At 52.4% G+C, this 17,167-nt stretch overlaps 1 protein-coding gene across 3 annotated transcripts in view; it reads left to right on the forward strand.

Annotated features, from left to right (window-relative positions):
* LOC138837703 (nitric oxide synthase 1) overlaps positions 1-17,167 on the forward strand; it is an 85,275-nt gene that overhangs the window by 63,636 nt on the left and 4,472 nt on the right. For all 3 annotated transcript variants that reach the window (XM_070036648.1, XM_070036650.1, XM_070036649.1), the window contains 9 exons: positions 660-738; positions 6,561-6,754; positions 8,213-8,382; positions 10,231-10,441; positions 10,993-11,080; positions 11,793-11,914; positions 13,250-13,398; positions 15,044-15,238; positions 16,347-16,465. In XM_070036648.1, coding sequence (XP_069892749.1) covers positions 660-738; positions 6,561-6,754; positions 8,213-8,382; positions 10,231-10,441; positions 10,993-11,080; positions 11,793-11,914; positions 13,250-13,398; positions 15,044-15,238; positions 16,347-16,465 — 1,327 coding nt within the window. The remainder of the gene's footprint in view (positions 1-659; positions 739-6,560; positions 6,755-8,212; positions 8,383-10,230; positions 10,442-10,992; positions 11,081-11,792; positions 11,915-13,249; positions 13,399-15,043; positions 15,239-16,346; positions 16,466-17,167) is intronic.

Below are 17,167 nucleotides of genomic sequence, written 5' to 3' on the forward strand. Positions count from 1 at the left end.
GATTCCTCTCCAGGACCATCTTCATCTCAGCATGGTCCAACCACGCTCACATTTTCTATGTCTGATTTTGTTTAGAAACATATGGAGTTTGGTTGTCATATCGCAAAGGATCCATATGCAATGGTACACCATGACTGAGCACTATTTTTTCCAGTACACATTCACCTTTTTTTGTTTTTTGTTTTTGTTTTGGTTTGGGGGTGGAGAGGGTTGGTGCTGGTCCTGGGACTTGAACTTGGAGCCTGGGCCCTTCCTCTGAGTTTTTTTTTTTTTTTTCACTCAAAGCTGGTGTGTTTACCACTTGAGCCACAGCTCCACTTCTGGCTTTTTGGTGTTTAATTGGCGCTGAGTCTCCTGGACTTTCCTGCCTCGGCTGGCTTGGAACTGCGGTCCTCAGATCTCAGCCTTCTGAGTAGCTGGGATGCCAGGCGTGAGCCCCCAGCGCCTGGCCACATTCACTTTTTGTTCTTCACTGCCCATAGCTAACTCACCAGCCCCACCTGGCCCGCCCAGCTCCTGTCCTCTGTCCCTTCCCTCACTGGGGTCCAGAATCAGCAGAAGGAGAGGGGGCAGCCCACAGAGTTTGGGAGAAACTGGGAAGGTTTAGTGGTGGCTATTTTCTCTGGGCTCAGCAAACCCGGACCATCTCCCTCCTACAGGTCTGTCCAACGTCCATAAGAAACGTGTCTCTGCCGCACGACTTCTGAGCCGTCAAAACCTCCAGAGTCCAAAATCCAGGTAGGAAGACCCGGGCCCACCTCGAGCGGCCACTTCTCCTCTCCTGATGTTGTCCACAGTGTGTGCTACACACAGATGGCGGAGCAAGTCTGCTGGCTCCAGGCTCAGAGCCCCTGCTGCCCCTTCCTATCTGCTTTCCTGCCCTCCCTCCCCCAAGCTCCCACCTGGAGGTGTGGAGAAAAGGGACAAAGGACTGGAGGTGTGGCTCAGGTGGTAGAGTGCCTACCCAGCAAGTTGAGAGGTCCTGAGTTCAAACCCCAAGACTAACAAAAAAGAACAAGAAAAATCCTTTGAGACGTCCAAAGATTCATTCCCTCCCCAAACCAGTGTCTGTTTTAAATTCCTGATAGTCAGAAATTATCTTAATCTTTGACATAGGTAAATATCTGATATGTATGTAATATAGCTACTACATCTCTTAAGATCTAATGTAAAGCATATCATGTTAGTACTTTATTTCCTTTACTTTTTGGTTGTTATTGTTGGTGGTGGTCATGGGGCTTGAATTCAGGGCCTGGGTACTGTCCCTGAGCTTTTGCACTCAAGGCTAGCACTCTACCACTTTAAGCCACAGCACCACTATGGGTTTTCTGGTGATTAATTGTAGATAAACTCTCACAACTTTGCTGCCTGAGCTGGCTTTGAACCACGGTCCTCAAATCTCAGCATCCTGAGTAGCTAGGATTACAGGTATGAGCCACCAACACCCAGCAGTACTTTATTTTATACCCAACGATCCTTCCCAGTGATGTTCAAAATATATTCATTTCTCCCCAAATGAGAGCCCTGTAAATAGGTGCTGGCCAACCTGCCCTGGGCCCCTGAGCCTCCAAACTCGTTGTCCCTAACACCTGCTTCCCCAAGCTTTGGGCTTTATGCCAGGACAGGGCCCTTTGGGGGAATTGTCCCTCGAGCCTGGTCCCCAAACCACGCAGGTCCTGTGATCAGCGCCCCCAGCCTGCTGGGCTGTTACTACCATTACAGCCCTAATGCCACCCAGGACCACGGGCACTGTCCTCACTGCCAGCCCGCTCTCCCGTCAAACCCTCGCCCTCTCTGCCCCCAGCCACCCTCTCTCTCTCCACAAAATGAGCAGAGCAGAGTGCTAAGATAAGCCTCTCAGGTGCCCTGAGTCCTGGTTTCCCTCCACATCAGCTAGGAATGGTGTCTTCAGACTGTTGATGTTTTCCTCGCGCGTGTGGCGAGACTCACACTCGGCTCTCTGTGCAGCCCAGGACGTGAAGATCATCATCACCCATGTTGCAAATAAATAGGAGAAATGACGGGTGTTAGAAAGTGCCTGGGACTTTAGCAAGGTCACACTGACCTTGTTACGGGACTCCAGTGTTAGCGAGCCAGGTGAAGATGGCTGCTGTGGCCATTCAAAGCCTGAGGGGCCTGCGCTGGCCAGCCTGTCACAAGCTCTCCGGCTGCTCCTTAGCTGGCCCAGCTTCCTGCCACCAGTGGTTTCTAGTGCTTTTTGTGTGGTCTTCTAAAACCTTTGAGAAAAGCAATGAGCAGGCTAGCGCCCCAGGGTTCTCGCAGGCTCTCCGGCCTCCCCAGTTAAAACATAGGTCCTCCAATTCATCTCTTTGAGTCATGAGTTCAATGCAGTATTCAGAGCACAACGACCTCTGACAGAGAGGAAGAAAGACTATTTGTAACAGGTCTCCGACTCCATTTCCAAACCATGGGAAGCGTGGCTTAGAAGAGAAGGGCTGCAGGCATGGTGGTATATGATTGTAATCCCAGCTACTCTGGAGGTGGAGATCAGGAGGATCACAGTCCTAAGCCAGCAGGGAATGGATGCAAGGGAGGAGGGGCAGTTAGCAAGACTTCGTCTGAACCAAACAGGCCAGGCATGGTGGTACGTGCTTGTCATCCTAGCTACTTGGGAGGTGTAGGTATAAGAATGTTCATCTGCTGGAGCACCGGTGGCTCATACCTGTAATCCTAACTACTCAGGAGGCTGAGATCTGGGGATCGAGATTCAAAGCCAGCCCAGGCAGGAAAGTCCATGAGACTCTTATCTCCAGTTAAACACCGGAAAATCAGTGGCTCAAGTGGTAGAGTGTTCGCCTTGAGCTGAAGAGCTCGGCAGCAGTGGCCAGGCCCAGAGTTCAAGCTCCACAACCAACAACAACTAAAAGAAGAATGTTAATCTCAGGCCAATGTTAAAATAAAAAAAGCAAGACCCTACCTGTAAATATCCTAAAGCAAAAGGGCTAGAGGAGTGATTCAAGTGGTTGGACATTTGCCTAACAAGTATAAAAACCTGCGTTCAAACCTCAGTCCTGCAAAAAGAAAGAAGAGGGAGGAAAGGGAAAGAGGGGGGAGAGAGGGAGGGAGAGAGGGAAGAAAGGAGAGAAAAGAAGGGAAGAAGAGAGGGAAGGAAGGAAGGAAAGGAGGAGGAGGAGAGGAGAGGACAAGAGAGGAGGCAGAGAATCTGCTAGAAATTTCTCGTAGCCTACACTAGGGAAGACCAGCTTGGAATGGGCCTTGCCTCAGGCTTAGTACGCAAGGAAACTGGCAGAGATTCTAAGGCCCGGTTGAGCCCAGCCCTCCTCCATCGGACTAGCTGATGTTCTACAAATGACTGACAGGAGATGTTCTGAGCGAGGTTAGGAACAGGGACACGGGATTAAACCGGTTGTGAATTTGCCCAGAAAGGACCAAAATGTACCCAAAGTGTTCATCTCCTTAAAAGCATGTCCTGCGGGTCCACCAGTTTTCAGGCTTCATGCCATCTCTGGCTTTATACAGATTATTAAAAAGGAAAAAAGATAATTGAGTGAGGAAAAAAAAAGCATGCTTCCCTATTTTTTCTGCCCAAAGCCAGACTAGGGCTCTTGCCCAGGAAACCTTAACCAAGACTCCACAAAGCCTCCTCCCCCACCCCAGAGCCTCCATCGCCAGACAGGTGCCAGGAGGAAGGCCCAAGTTAGAGAGAGAGACAGAGATGAAGAAAGAGAGACAGACAGAGAGAGAGTATGCATGCTGACACTGGGGCTTGAACTCAGGTCCTAGATGCTATCCCTGAGCTTTTTCACTCAAGCTAGCACTCTACCACTTGAGCTTCAGCTCCACCTCTAGCTTTGTTTTGTAGTTAATTGGAGATAAAAGTCTCATGGACTTTCCTGCCTGGGCTGGCTTTGAATCATGATCCTCAGATCTCAGCCTCCTGAATAGCTAGGATGACAGGCGTGAGCCACAGGCGCCCGGCTAGCATTGAGATTTGACAAGTTGACTGGCCAGGCCTCAGCACTAACATGGCTTGAGGACCTGCCCACCCAGACACCCAGGGGCTACCCCCACACACACATGGACAGAGCTGGACCCCAGCTCCGGGAAAAGGGACGACCACATTCCCATCCCTCTCCCCCTTATCTGCCTGACCCTATTCTGCCAAGTTCAACAGAACCTGAAGGGAGCGGGGAGACTGAGCAAGTGAGCCTGCTGAGCAAGTTCAGGTCTCCTGCATTCTTGTCTGGGAAGAAAGCAGGAGAAAAAGATTCTGTGGACCTTTCGAAGGCTTCATCTGGATGATCTCCCAAATAAGAAGCCCTGCAGCGCCCCCTGCTGGCTAATGCCCCACCGGCAGGAGATAAGGATGTCTCTGCTACTAAAGACTGATGTGAATCTATTACACAGATCCTGGTGATTGACAAGCTTAGTGCTCCAGAAAGAGTGAGACCTGCTTGAGAAAGGATCCAGGAGCCCCAGACCCTGACAATGTATTCACAATTATGACCTTCCGAGTCCCCTCTCCTACTAAGGCAAGAGGTGCTTTGCTTCAAGAAAAATACTTCCCACTTCCCCTATACAAAAAGATGTGCCAGCTGAACTATTTTTACTAGTGGTGGCTATTTGTAGCACAAAGGGTTCTTGGTTGTGCCAGAAACTTCGTAAATAGCGAGACCCATTGGTCTATTCCAGTGTGATTTACATACCGCAGACAATGTAGAAACTTCATGTTGAATATCAAGTATCTCCATCCACAGGAACCAGTTGGCAGCGAAGAGCGCCGTTCTGAAAAGCAAACGCAGCTCCACATGCAAAGTTGTTTGGGAGTTGGAGGGTTGTTGGCTATGGGGCTTGAACTCAGAGTCTGGGGTGCTGCCCCTGTACTCTTTCGCTCAAGACTAGCGCTCTATCCCTTTGAGCCACAGCTCCACTTCTGGTTTTCTGGTGGATAAGAGTCTCATGGACTCTCCTGCCCAGGCTGGCTTTGAACTCTGATCCTCAGATCTCAGCCTCCTGAGTAGCTAGGGTTACAGATATGAGCCACCAGAACCTGGTGAGTGCAAAGATTTGATTTACCAAAGTGTTGTCCACCCTGCCATTTGAAGGTCTTGGGTAAAATATAGTATATCAGAGAAAATTCATTGTTAAAAATCACTTTAACTCAGGCTTCCTGAACTTGAAACACATAGTAATAATAATAATTATTATTATTATTATTATAATGCATAAGCCTGAGGCACCAGGGGCTCACCCCTGTCATCCATCCTAGCTATTCAGAAGGCTGAGATCTGAGGATTATAGTTTGAAGCCAGACTGGACAAGAAAGTCTGTGAGACTTTTACCTCTAAATAACCACCCAAAAAGCTGAAAGTGGTAAAGTGGTAAAGCATTAGCCTCAACACAGAATTCAAAGCCCAGGACCAGCACCCCAAAAAAAATCAATACACGACCCCAACTATGCAGACATTAACAAGCAGCTCTCTAGGTTTTTTGTTCAGATCTCCATTTTATTATACCAGTGAGGCCAAGGCCTTGTCCCTTTCAGTATTGGGAACTCTATATGTAAAAGGGACTGGAGCCTGGAATTGTGCACGTGGACTTTCCCAGCTTGGGAACAGTGCTACCTGCAGCCCCCGTGGGTGCTGGTCTGTGGGAAATCCAATCAAAACTCAGGATGGAGCCAGTGCAGTAATGGGTTAACCTGGGACTCTGGGGTTCCTTCATCCAACAAATAGTTGTTGAAGCCAGGTGCTCATACCTGTAATCCTAGCTGCTTAGGAGGCTGAGACTCATGGTTCAAATCTAGCCTGGGCAGAAAAGTCCATAAGACTCTTATCTCCAATTAAGCACCCCAAAAGCTTGCAGTAGAGGTGTGGCTTAAGTGATAGAGCTCTACCCTTGAGCAAAAAGAGCTACAGGACAGCACCCAAGCCCTCAGTTCAAGCCCCAGTACACACACACACACACACACACACACACACACACACACACACACACACACACACACACACACACACACACACAACTTATTGAAGACCTATTGTGTGCCATATACTGCCAGGCATTGGGAATAGAGCAGTGGCCAAGTTGGACAGGTGCCACACCCTGGTAGAGTTCTGTGGTCCTAGCAAGGGATCAGATACCCACCATCAAAAGGAGGCGAGTGATACTGTAAGGCTCAAGGATTAGAATATAAGAGAGAAAAGGAAAGCAAAGACACAAAGACCATGGAACAGATAAGGCTGAGGAGCAAGCCCCTGGTGCTCCAGTGCTCAGCATGTGGGGAGAGTGAGCTGCAGCAGCCAAAGAGGAGGAGGAGAGAGTTTGGGTACCTAGGATGCAAGAAAGGTGAGAAAGAAGCAAAGAGGGCTTGCACCCAGGACCACCTCCGTGGTCCCTGGGAAACCAGCCAATGAGGAGCGAGTGGCTGACATGAGGTGAAGAGTGATTGGCTGTGCTCCATGGAGGCACCACCCACTGAGGATGGCAGGAGGGTTGCAGGGACCACAGGGATGGATGCAAAGCCAAGCAACAGGTAGAAGCCGGTGTCCACGTGTTCTGCTGATCCTCCCCTACAGCCGATCCACCATCTTCGTGCGTCTCCACACCAACGGGAACCAGGAGCTGCAGTACCAGCCTGGAGACCACCTGGGCGTCTTCCCTGGCAACCACGAGGACCTGGTGAATGCACTCATCGAGCGGCTGGAGGACGCGCCCCCGGCCAACCAGATGGTGAAAGTAGAGCTGCTGGAGGAGCGGAACACAGCCTTGGGTAACGCCCCCCCAGAGGTCCTGCTCTCCGGGGGTGGGGGGGAGGCAGAGGGGAGGAACAGGTCCCTGACTAGGAAGGAGGAGAGAGTCTGGGTCTTGTGGCTGACCAGCTTTGGCCCAGCTGCCGACCAGCCGCCACAATGTCAGGACGCAGGTGGCTTGTTAGGGAAGGAGTTTTGTGTCTTCTGTGGTCAGCCCCACATTCCTAGGAGGCTCTCCATCCCTTCGTTACCATCACCCCCTCTCAAGATTCTGTAGCCTGGGCACTCGCTGCCCCTGAGCTTTTTCCCCCACTCAAAGCTGGTGTTCTACCCCTCAAGCCACAGCTCCACTTCCGACGTCTTAGTGGTCCATGGGTGATAAGAGTCTCATGGACTTTTCCTGTCTGGGCTGGCTTTGAACCCCAATCCTCACATTCAGTTTCCTGAGGAGCTAGGATTACAGGTGTGAGCCACCAGGGCGGTCAAGAATCCACATTTTCTAACTCATTAGATGAAGTTCCAGCCTGTGTAAGGGACCCTCCTTGGCATCTCTCTTTTCTTCATCTGAGATAGGATCTTGCTATGTAGCCCAAGCTGACCACAAACGCCCAAAGGCTGACATTACAGGCGTGCACCACCATGCCTGCCTTAAAGAACTTGCCAAGATAAATGGGTCTGTGTCTGATCTGCACCTCAGTAAGGTCAGGTGGGCTCCAGGCTCCCGTACACGGAGCTGCGGTGGCGTCTGGTGGCAGTGCGTGACACAGTGGCGGTCACCTTTACAAAGGCATTCAGGGGGAGTGTGAAAAGTCTTCTAGTCAAAGCCTTCCTGAAAATCCCTGAGAACAGCATCGCTTGGGAGCAAGACCTTCCTTCATGCATCTAGCCAGCCAATTCCCGTGCCAGGACACCATTCTTCCACTTGGCTTGCACTCCTGAGAAGGTGGAGGCTTGTGGGGGGTGGGGGAGCCCATAGTGGATAGAAAGGACACAGACCTAGAGTCTTCATCTCCAAATCCACAGGTGTGTGAGTCCTTTGTAGGAGATGGCATAGTAGTTGGGTAAAACCCGCATGCCCCTTGTCTGTTTTAGGTCATGTCGGTGCTTTGCAGTGCTCTGCACAGTGTGAATGTCATGGAAATGTTATCCTGCATGAGTGGAGGATTCATGACAAGAACAAGCCATGCCCCGTACAGATACAATTGCTCTCTCCAGTCCTCTGTTCTATCCACAGAACACAGAAGGCGTACCTCTAGAGGCGGACCATGGGCGATGAGCTAGTTAGAGCAAGATCAGATGCCAGCCTGCCTGGTTTCACATGGAAGAGCTGTGCAATTTTGAACAAACACCTTAACTTACCTGTTCCTGTTTCCTAGGATGGTCCTGAGGATGGTCCTGAGTTTGGGGCAAGCCTGGACCCCAGACATGGTCCTGAGCCACCCCCGCCCCATCCTCATCCCTGCCCTGTGCTTTCCCAGGCATCATCAGTAACTGGAAGGATGAGCCTCGTCTCCCACCCTGCACCGTCTTCCAGGCCTTCAAGTACTACCTGGACATCACCACGCCACCCACACCCCTGCAGCTACAGCAGTTTGCCTCCCTGGCCACCAGCGAGAAAGAGAAGCAGCGCCTGCTGGTCCTTAGCAAGGTGGGTCCCCAGGCTTCCCACAAACTATGCAAATGCTTTTCACTCTTTAGGGTTGGGTGAACTTAGAAACGGCTCTTCCTGCACTTCCCCAGCAGGTGGCGCTGGTGAGCAGTGGGTGCCATGATCTTTAGCTGTGTGCGGCCGCCATGTTGGTTGCTCCATGGCCAGCCCTAACCACTGTCCATAGTTCTTAAAGCCTGACAGAATGAATGTGATTCTCTCCCAGGCCCTCAACCTTGGAACTCAAAACTCCCTGACCACCACAGAAATTGTTATCCTTTTTCCCCACCCTTTGTGACCTTGAACTTCCATGTGATTCCATCGTAGCCCAGGCTTGGAAGAAAAACTGAGATAACCCTTTCCCCTATACCTGTCCCTTCAAACTTCTACCCACCCAGGACCACCAACCTGGCTCTTGCTTGTGAGGTCTCCTCGGTTAGCAGGCCCCCAGGAAAAGATGCTTCTTCTGCTCTCAGGGAAAGGAGAGTGGATGATTGACAGCAGGAAGAAGGTAATTAGCAAGTGCCTATTCTTTAGAAATAAGAAAATAAACACCAGACGGCAGCTAAAGAGTTGTAAGTGGTTTACCTCTGGGAGCTGGAAACAGATGGTCATGGCTGAACTAGAGACTATTACTTTTAATCATGAGTTTGGCAGAGTTATTTAACTTTTCAACAATGCACATGTGTAACTGATTTCAAAAAAGCATAATTAATGGAGGAAGGGTAATTTAAAGAAGAACGGTAGATTGCACCATTTTGCACAGTATTACTTAAAGTTTGTGTGTGTGTGTGTATGTGTGTGTGCGCGCGCGCGCGCGTGTGTGTGTGCACATCAGTACTGAGGCTTGAACTTTGGGCTTGGGCACTGTCCCTTAGCTTTTTCTACTCAAAGCTTTTTCTACCACTTGAGCCACAGCTCCGCTTCTGGATTTGGTGGCTAATTGGAGATAAGAGTTTCACTGACTTCCCTGCCTGGACTGGCTTCAAACCTTGTCAGATCTCAGCCTCCTGTGCAGATAGGATTCCAGACATGAGTCACCTCACCAGGCCAGAGTGCCCTTATATTAGTGAATGTATGTGTGATTGCCTTTGTGCTGATTGGCCGTGGGCCTCCTGTGACAGCGCGGAAGGGCCGTGCAGGGTGGCTTCTGAGATGTAAGAAAAGCAGCTGCAGATCTGCTGGCTCCTGAGCTGGGCTTGGTCCTCTGTGCACTCCAACTTGCTTGTCCAATGCTGTCAGGTGCCATCTTGAACCTGACCATGCCCTTGGATTGGGCAGCCCAGCCTTGGTACGCAGCCAGTCACAGGTTGACATTTTGTGTCTGGTTTCTCACCACACACACACACGCACGCACGCACGCACGCACGCACGCACGCACGCACGCACACACTCCTGGAGTCGGTGATCCTGGCCTTCAAAAAGATAGTGTGACCCTTAGGCCAGACTGACTCAGGGGCAGGGGAGTCAGCAGATTATTCCATCAAATTCCACCTAACAAATACCTCAGGTTCATGGCCTCTTTGGTCTGTTTGTTGCTGTTGTTATTTTGTGAGTACTGGGGTTTGAACTGAGGGCCTCAGACTTGTTCAACGAGCACCATACCACTTGAGTCATACCTCCAGTCTGGCATTTGCTGATTATTTTTAGAGATGGAATCTGGCAGACTTTTCTCCCTGGACTGGCTTTGAACCTCCATCCTCCAGATCTCTGCCTCGGATTACAGACATGAACGGCCAATGCCCAGCCCCTGTGATGTCTGGAGCACTTCAAGCCCCTCCCCTGTCTCTGGAACTGTAGAGAGCCGCCGCCCCACACCCCCAAGCTGTCCTGTGTCCTCTCTTGCAGGGCCTGCAGGAGTACGAGGAGTGGAAGTGGGGGAAGAACCCCACGATGGTGGAGGTGCTGGAGGAGTTCCCGTCGGTACAGATGCCGGCCACGCTGCTGCTCACGCAGCTGTCCCTGCTGCAGCCACGCTACTACTCCATCAGCTCCTCCCCGGACATGTACCCCGACGAGGTGCACCTCACCGTGGCCATCGTCAACTACCACACCCGAGGTGGGCACCGGCGTTTTGGGTCCTCCATGAGGCAGCCCCCCCCGTGACCCCAAAAGGGAGGAAAGCCTGTAAACAGGCAGACTGTGCCCAGGGCGGAATTAGGAAAGAGGCAAGATACGTACTGGGGAACCTCAGCTCTTCCCCTTTGACTCATTCCTCCCCTTTGGGCCCCAAGGAAGCACAGAGGACAAGCCACCTCCACTGTCCCCCGGGGGCGCGGGGCTGTCTGCTGTGTCACACCTCAGGAGTCCCGGCTCTGCTCCCCTCCTGCCCTTAAGCAAGCAATGGAGATGGGCAGAGCCTCATGGGGGCTGACAGAGGACTCTGACAAGTTACCCAGAGCCCCGTGAGGAGACCCTGGAGTGGACAGGCACGGAATGCAACCCAGGGGTGCCCGGCCACAGCCTACTCCAGTTTTCTCTTCTCCTTCAGAAAAGGGGTCCAGGCTGAGATCCCTGCGGTGGCCTCTGAGCATGTGTCCCACCCTGGAGGGGTGGGGACAGACAGGATGGGGCCATGGGGGGAGCCTGACCGCCTGCCTCTTACACTAGATGGAGAAGGACCCATTCACCATGGCGTGTGCTCTTCCTGGCTCAACCGGATTCCTGCAGATGAAGTGGTCCCTTGCTTTGTGAGAGGGTGAGTATAAGACAGACAGACAGACAGACGTCGAAAGGAAAACAGAGAGAGAGAGAGAGAGATCTCTGTGTGGTCAGAGTTGGAGTGGGTGGCCCAGCCTGAGGGTTTGAGCGCGCTGACCGTGGGATGGATTCCAGTGTCCTGCATCACTCTGGGTTGCTAGGGAAATGGAACCGGGGCACAGAGCAACAGAGCCCACGAAGCAAGTCCTATAGGCAAAGTCAGGTCAAGGCAAGGAAGATTTCAGGGAAAATATGTCATGTGCTCCGTGTTAGGGCTGAGGAGGAAGCTCACACCTGAAATCCTGGCTACCCAGAAGGTAGAAATGAAGTCAAAAGAGGTTTAAGGTCAGCCCAGCCCCCCCCCCAAAAAAAAATTTGCAAGACTTCATCTCAAGCAGGAAGCTGTACACAGTAATGCACAGCTGCGCACCAGCCACTCAGGAGGATCAGAGTCTGAACCAACCTGGCCAAAAGCGAAACCCTATCTGAAACATATAGGGGCTAGAGCTGGGCCCCTAGAGCATCTAACTAGCAAGCATGAAGCCCTAAGTTCAAACCCCAGCGCTCCCGCCCCAGACAGGGCCATGCGGCCCCCGCAAGGGCTGTCTCATTGGCTCTCCCCAAGATGGCCACGAGGCCTCCTCAGACTCCACCACTGGGGGCATCAGAGCCCAGCTCAGCCAGGCTTTGACTCACTCTTCCTTGTCCAGCGCCCCCAGCTTCCACCTGCCCCGGAATCCTCAGGTCCCGTGCATCCTGGTGGGCCCGGGCACTGGCATCGCCCCCTTCCGAAGCTTCTGGCAGCAACGACAGTTTGACATCCAACACAAAGGTGGGTAGAGCCAGCAGCCACGGGGCTCCCCCCAAAAAGTGGGGGCACAGCCTCAGTCCTGGGCCTCCCAGTGAAGAACACACCTTCCATACAGCCTGTCCTGGGCACCAAAAACCCCTATGGCTGTCAACAAGAGAGCCAATAGCTCTGTGATTGGGGTCTGAAGGGGTCTGCATTAGTCCTTACTTTGTAGCTGTGCTGGCGAGGTGGCAGTGACTTGCCATGAGAGGCCCCGCAATTCAGCTTTGGGAGGAGAACAAGAACCCGCCACAGCGGCTTTTGCCACATGGTCTTTACTTGGCAGCTTCTAAGTGGGTGACATTGTGCTAGATGCTGAGGTAGGGAGATGGCCAACAGAATAACTGGGAGAAAGATGGCGGCCCCGGGGAACATGCTCGCCGGGTGCATCCTCTCCAGGGGCCTCCCAGGGAGACGCCAGCACCTCGGCCGATATCCAGTCTCCATCAGTCACGCACTCTAATGAAGGTCAAAAATATGCAGAGCCAGCTGGGCACCAGTAGCTCATGACTGTAATCCTAGCTACTCAGGAGGCTGAGATCTGAGGATCAGGATTAGAAGTCAGTCCAGGCAGGGAAGTCCTGGCAGGAAAGCAGGTCCTTATGTCCAATGAACCACCAAAAAGCCAGAAGTGGAAGAGTGCTGGCTTTGAGTAGAAAAAGCTCAGGAACAGCACCCAGGCTCTGAGTTCAAGCCCTAGTACTCTCTGTTTCTGTCCCTATCTCTGTCTCTGTCTCTCTCTCTCCCTCTCTCTCTCTCCCTCTCTCCCTCTCCCTCTCTCTCTCTTTTACACACACACACACACACACACACACACACTCACACACTTGAGCATCCACAGATTTTGTTACCCATCCAAGAAGGGGTCCTAGAAACCAATGCCTGTGAACACTGAGAAATGTCTGTTTCCATTCTGCTCCTGAGGGGACCTTTGGCTCACAAATTGAAGTAAGATCTCATCACTGTGCACAGCTGGGATCCGAACCCAGGCAGTGTGGTTCACAGTCTGCGCTCTCAGCCTGACCCAGTGGTGGGGGCTGCCAAGTAGTCTGAGGGAGGAGGAAAACACTGACACCCAGGAAGGAGAGGTTGGCCAAAAGCCCGGACTCACTTGCCTCTCTCCTTAGTGTGTCAGCACATGTGTGCATATGTGTGCTCGCATGGGCAGGGCACACACACCACCCTGCCCCGTGTCTGTGAGCGTCCGTCTGCACACCATGTCCTGAGGTCCCGATCCCCAGCGCTGCATCTCCAATACCACCACCACCAGCACTCGGCTACCAGAGCCACTGGTGACCGGGGTCTCCCCATCCCCAGGACTGAGTCCCTGCCCCATGGTCCTGGTCTTCGGGTGTCGCCAGTCCCAGATTGACCACATCTACAGGGAGGAGACGCTGCAAGCCAAGAGCAAGGGGGTCTTCAGAGAGCTCTACACAGCCTACTCCCGGGAGCCCGACAAACCAAAGGTATGCCTGCCACCTGCGCATGCGCGCACCTCCCACCCCCCCCCCCCCAGAGCCACGCTACAGCCGGGAGGGCCCGGCTGTGGAAATACTCACAGCCACATTACAGGATTCCAAGAAGATCCAGGCCGGCCAGTGTTTGCTCAGGGGCAGGAGGAAGGTGGACATGGAGGGGTGACCACCTAGTGGCCACAGGGTTTCACTAGCAGGGACAGGAAAGTTCCAGAATCCTGGATCATAGTGATGGTTGCACAACATTATGGATATCTTTAATGGCACTGAATGAGCTGGTTAACACCGTAAAAAAAAAAAATGGGGAAATTGTATCTTAGGTGTATTTTACTATGATTTAAAAAAATGTTTAAACCTGGCATCAGTGACTCACGCCTATAATTCTACCTACTCAGGAGGCTGAGATCTGAGGATCTCTGTTCAAAGCCAGCCCAGGCAGAAAAGTCTGTGAGACTCTTATCTTCAATTAACTATTGACTCCCCTTCCAAAAAAAAAAAAAAAAGCCAGAAATGGAATTGTGGCGCAAGTGAAAAAGCTCAGGGACAATGCCCAGGCTCTGAGTTCAAGCCCTAGTACCAACACACACACACACACACACACACACACACACATACACACACACACACACACACATACACACACACACATACACACACACACACACACACACATACACACACACACACACACACACACACACACACACACACACAGAGTTTAAGCCGGGTACTACTGGCTCATCCCTACAATCCTAGCTACTCAAGAGGCTGAAATCTGGGACGGTGTCCAGGCCCCTGAGTTCAAGCCCCAGTCGGGACACACACAAAAAGTTTACGCTGGGTGTAATGGTGCACAGCTCTCTTCACAGCAGGAGGTGCTTGCCTAGGCCTGGGAGGCCCTGGGTTCGATCCCCAATACCACCACCACCACACCTGCAAAGTTAACAATAGAGACTTCTTTTAAAAAGTATGTAGCAGCATGTATGGGGCAGCCACGTGTGAGAATGGATGCGAGCCACAGGACTGAGTGTGTTTCTGTTGGATCTTGGGGAGGCCCAGGGGTCCCAGAAAAGGGGCCAGGACCTTGAGGACGAGGGCGGTCAGGGGCACTGGAGAGTGGCTGGCTGTCAGCAGCTGGCATCCATGACTGGATGCCCCCCCGGGAGCCATTTCTAGGACAAGCCATCTGATGCCACGTGTGGTGGTGCACCCCTATAATCCCTCCTACTCAGGAGGTGGAGACAGTCCCTCACGGCTCTTTCCTGGAGTCAGGCTATGTAACCTTCCCCCTGAGCTGCACAGTGCCTGCTTGGGGGCGGGGGAGGGGGGTGTGGCCTGTGGTGAAGTGTCACATGGCCTAGCCTCCCCCCTTTTTTGTCAGTCATGGGTCTTGAACTCTGGGCCTGGGTGCTGTCCCTCAGCTCTTCAGCTCAAGGCTAACACTCTACCACTTGAGCCACAGCGCCACTTCCAATTTTCTGGTGCTTTATTGGAGATAGAGTCTCACGGACTTTCCTGCCCGGGCTGGCTTTGAACCATAATCCTCCGACCTCAGCCTCCTGAGTGACTAGGATTACAGGCATGAGCCACGGGCCCCGGGCCCTTACCCCTTCTTACCTGTCCTCTGCCCCTGCAGAAGTACGTGCAGGACGTACTGCAGGAACACCTGGCAGAACCCGTGTACCGAGCCCTGAAGGAGCAAGGGGGCCACATTTATGTCTGTGGGGATGTCACCATGGCCGCCGACGTCCTCAAAGCCATCCAGCGCATCATGGCCCAGCAGGGGAAGCTCTCAGAGGAGGATGCTGGCGTGTTCATCAGCCGGCTGAGGGTGAGTGACCCCCAGCGTCCTGTCTCCTCTTCTCACCCACCTGTGTGACCAGGTAAGGGAGCCATGATAATACCCAGACTCCTCTTTCTGCCCTATGGCTGGGGATTTAAGACACAAGCCAGCTCCCCAACCCAGGGGTACGAGAGAACACAGGATGCCTGGATCTGCAGGTGCACGTCGTGAGTATGGTTGCAGGCTGCAGTGGATGGACATTAACACGTCAGAAACGATACGAACCCATCTTTTCCTACCCTTTAGAATCCGGCTGCAGCACTGCCCGCCCTCAGCAGTGCTATAGGCTGGATACTGCACAAAGAGATCTGTCCAGGCCTGGAGCAATAGCTCAGACCTGTCATCCCAGCTACTCAGGAGGCAGAGATCAGGAGGATCATGGTTCCAGGCCAGCTTAGGCACAAAGTTAATGAGACCCTCTCTTACCGATAAAGCTGAGTGTGGTGGCCGGTGCTTGTCATCCCACGTGTGTAGGATGTATAAATAGGAGGAAAGCTGTCCAAGCCCAACCTGGAATTAATGTGAGACCCTATTCAAAAAATAATAATAAAACTAAAGCAAAAGGGCTGGGGCATAACTCAGATGCTAGGGCATCTGACTAGGAAGCTTCAGGTCCCAAGTTTGACCCTGCTACCAGCAAAAGATGGGTCCAAGAGAGATGAGTGGAATCTGGGCCACCCATGCTTACCTTCTCATGCCGTGCACTGGAGGGAAGGCCTTTAGCTGGCTGTTCACTATGGCAGCCCAGCCACCCAAATCCTAACCGTGGGAGCAACTGCCCCGAGGAGGAGAAAAAACAAATACATACACACACACACACACACACACACACACACACACACACACACACACATAGAGAGAGAGAGAGAGAGAGAGGGAGAGGGAGGGAGAGAGAGAGTATCTCAGATTGCCACTGACCTCCAAAGCTAATCTCGGCCCCCAACATCCCCCGCCCCCCAATACACTGCATTAGATACGTAGTGCTTATTCAAGGAACGGGCCTAGTCTCATTTCTTCCCAGCCTATTTTCTTTGGGTGCATTCCAATCCCTTGGCTGTCATCTGAGCTCCATCCCCTGGCCGTTGCTTCCCCCCAGGATGACAACCGGTACCATGAGGACATTTTCGGAGTCACCCTGCGAACCTACGAAGTGACCAATCGCCTTAGATCTGAGTCCATTGCCTTCATTGAAGAGAGCAAAAAAGACACGGATGAGTGAGTGCCTGTGTCCTCAGGGGAGGGAGGGCACAGCCCCATCTTCCCCTCCTGGAGGTCAGATGTCTGACTGTCCAGTGGTGCAGTCCCCACACCAGCAGCAGTAGCATCAAGGCCCCTGTGACAGTATTAGAAGTGCACTTCTCCCTGGGTGCCGCACTGCAGGCCTGTGGTTCCAGCACGAGAGAGGTGGAGGCAGGAGGATCGTAAATTGGAGGCCAGCCTGGGCTGTGTAATGAGTTTGGGATACACCTGGGCTATATAGTAATAGTCTGTCTCAAAAAAATAAAAAAGATGGAAGGAGGAAGGAAAGAAAACTATGTGAGTTCTCAGCCTCTCTAGACCTACTAGATCAGAAACCTGGAAGTTAGGACAAGGTGGTTAGCATGTTAACAAGGCTTCAGGGGACCTTGAACCCCTGCCTCCCATACACATACCCCAGAACAGAGGAACCTGTCCTTTGGATTCCTACATCCATCTGGGGTGCCCCCTAGTAGAAGGAGGAACTTGTCACCTCTGGGAAGTTGTTTTCTACCACTGTTCTATCCTTCAAGCCAGCTCCCTCACCTCCCACATTGCCAGAGCTTCCTCAGTCCTGCTGATGACAACAGACAGGATTTTGACCATTGCTCTCCAGAAATCACTAGGCTCAGCGGCACCAAGAGACTAGCAAGGAGTCTGTCTCATGATTGCCACCTGAAT

This window comes from Dipodomys merriami, unplaced genomic scaffold (genome assembly GCF_024711535.1).
Source record: "Dipodomys merriami isolate MVZ:Mamm:240054 unplaced genomic scaffold, mDipMer1.0.p SCAF_274, whole genome shotgun sequence".
In the NCBI taxonomy this organism is placed as follows: Eukaryota; Metazoa; Chordata; class Mammalia; order Rodentia; family Heteromyidae; genus Dipodomys; species Dipodomys merriami.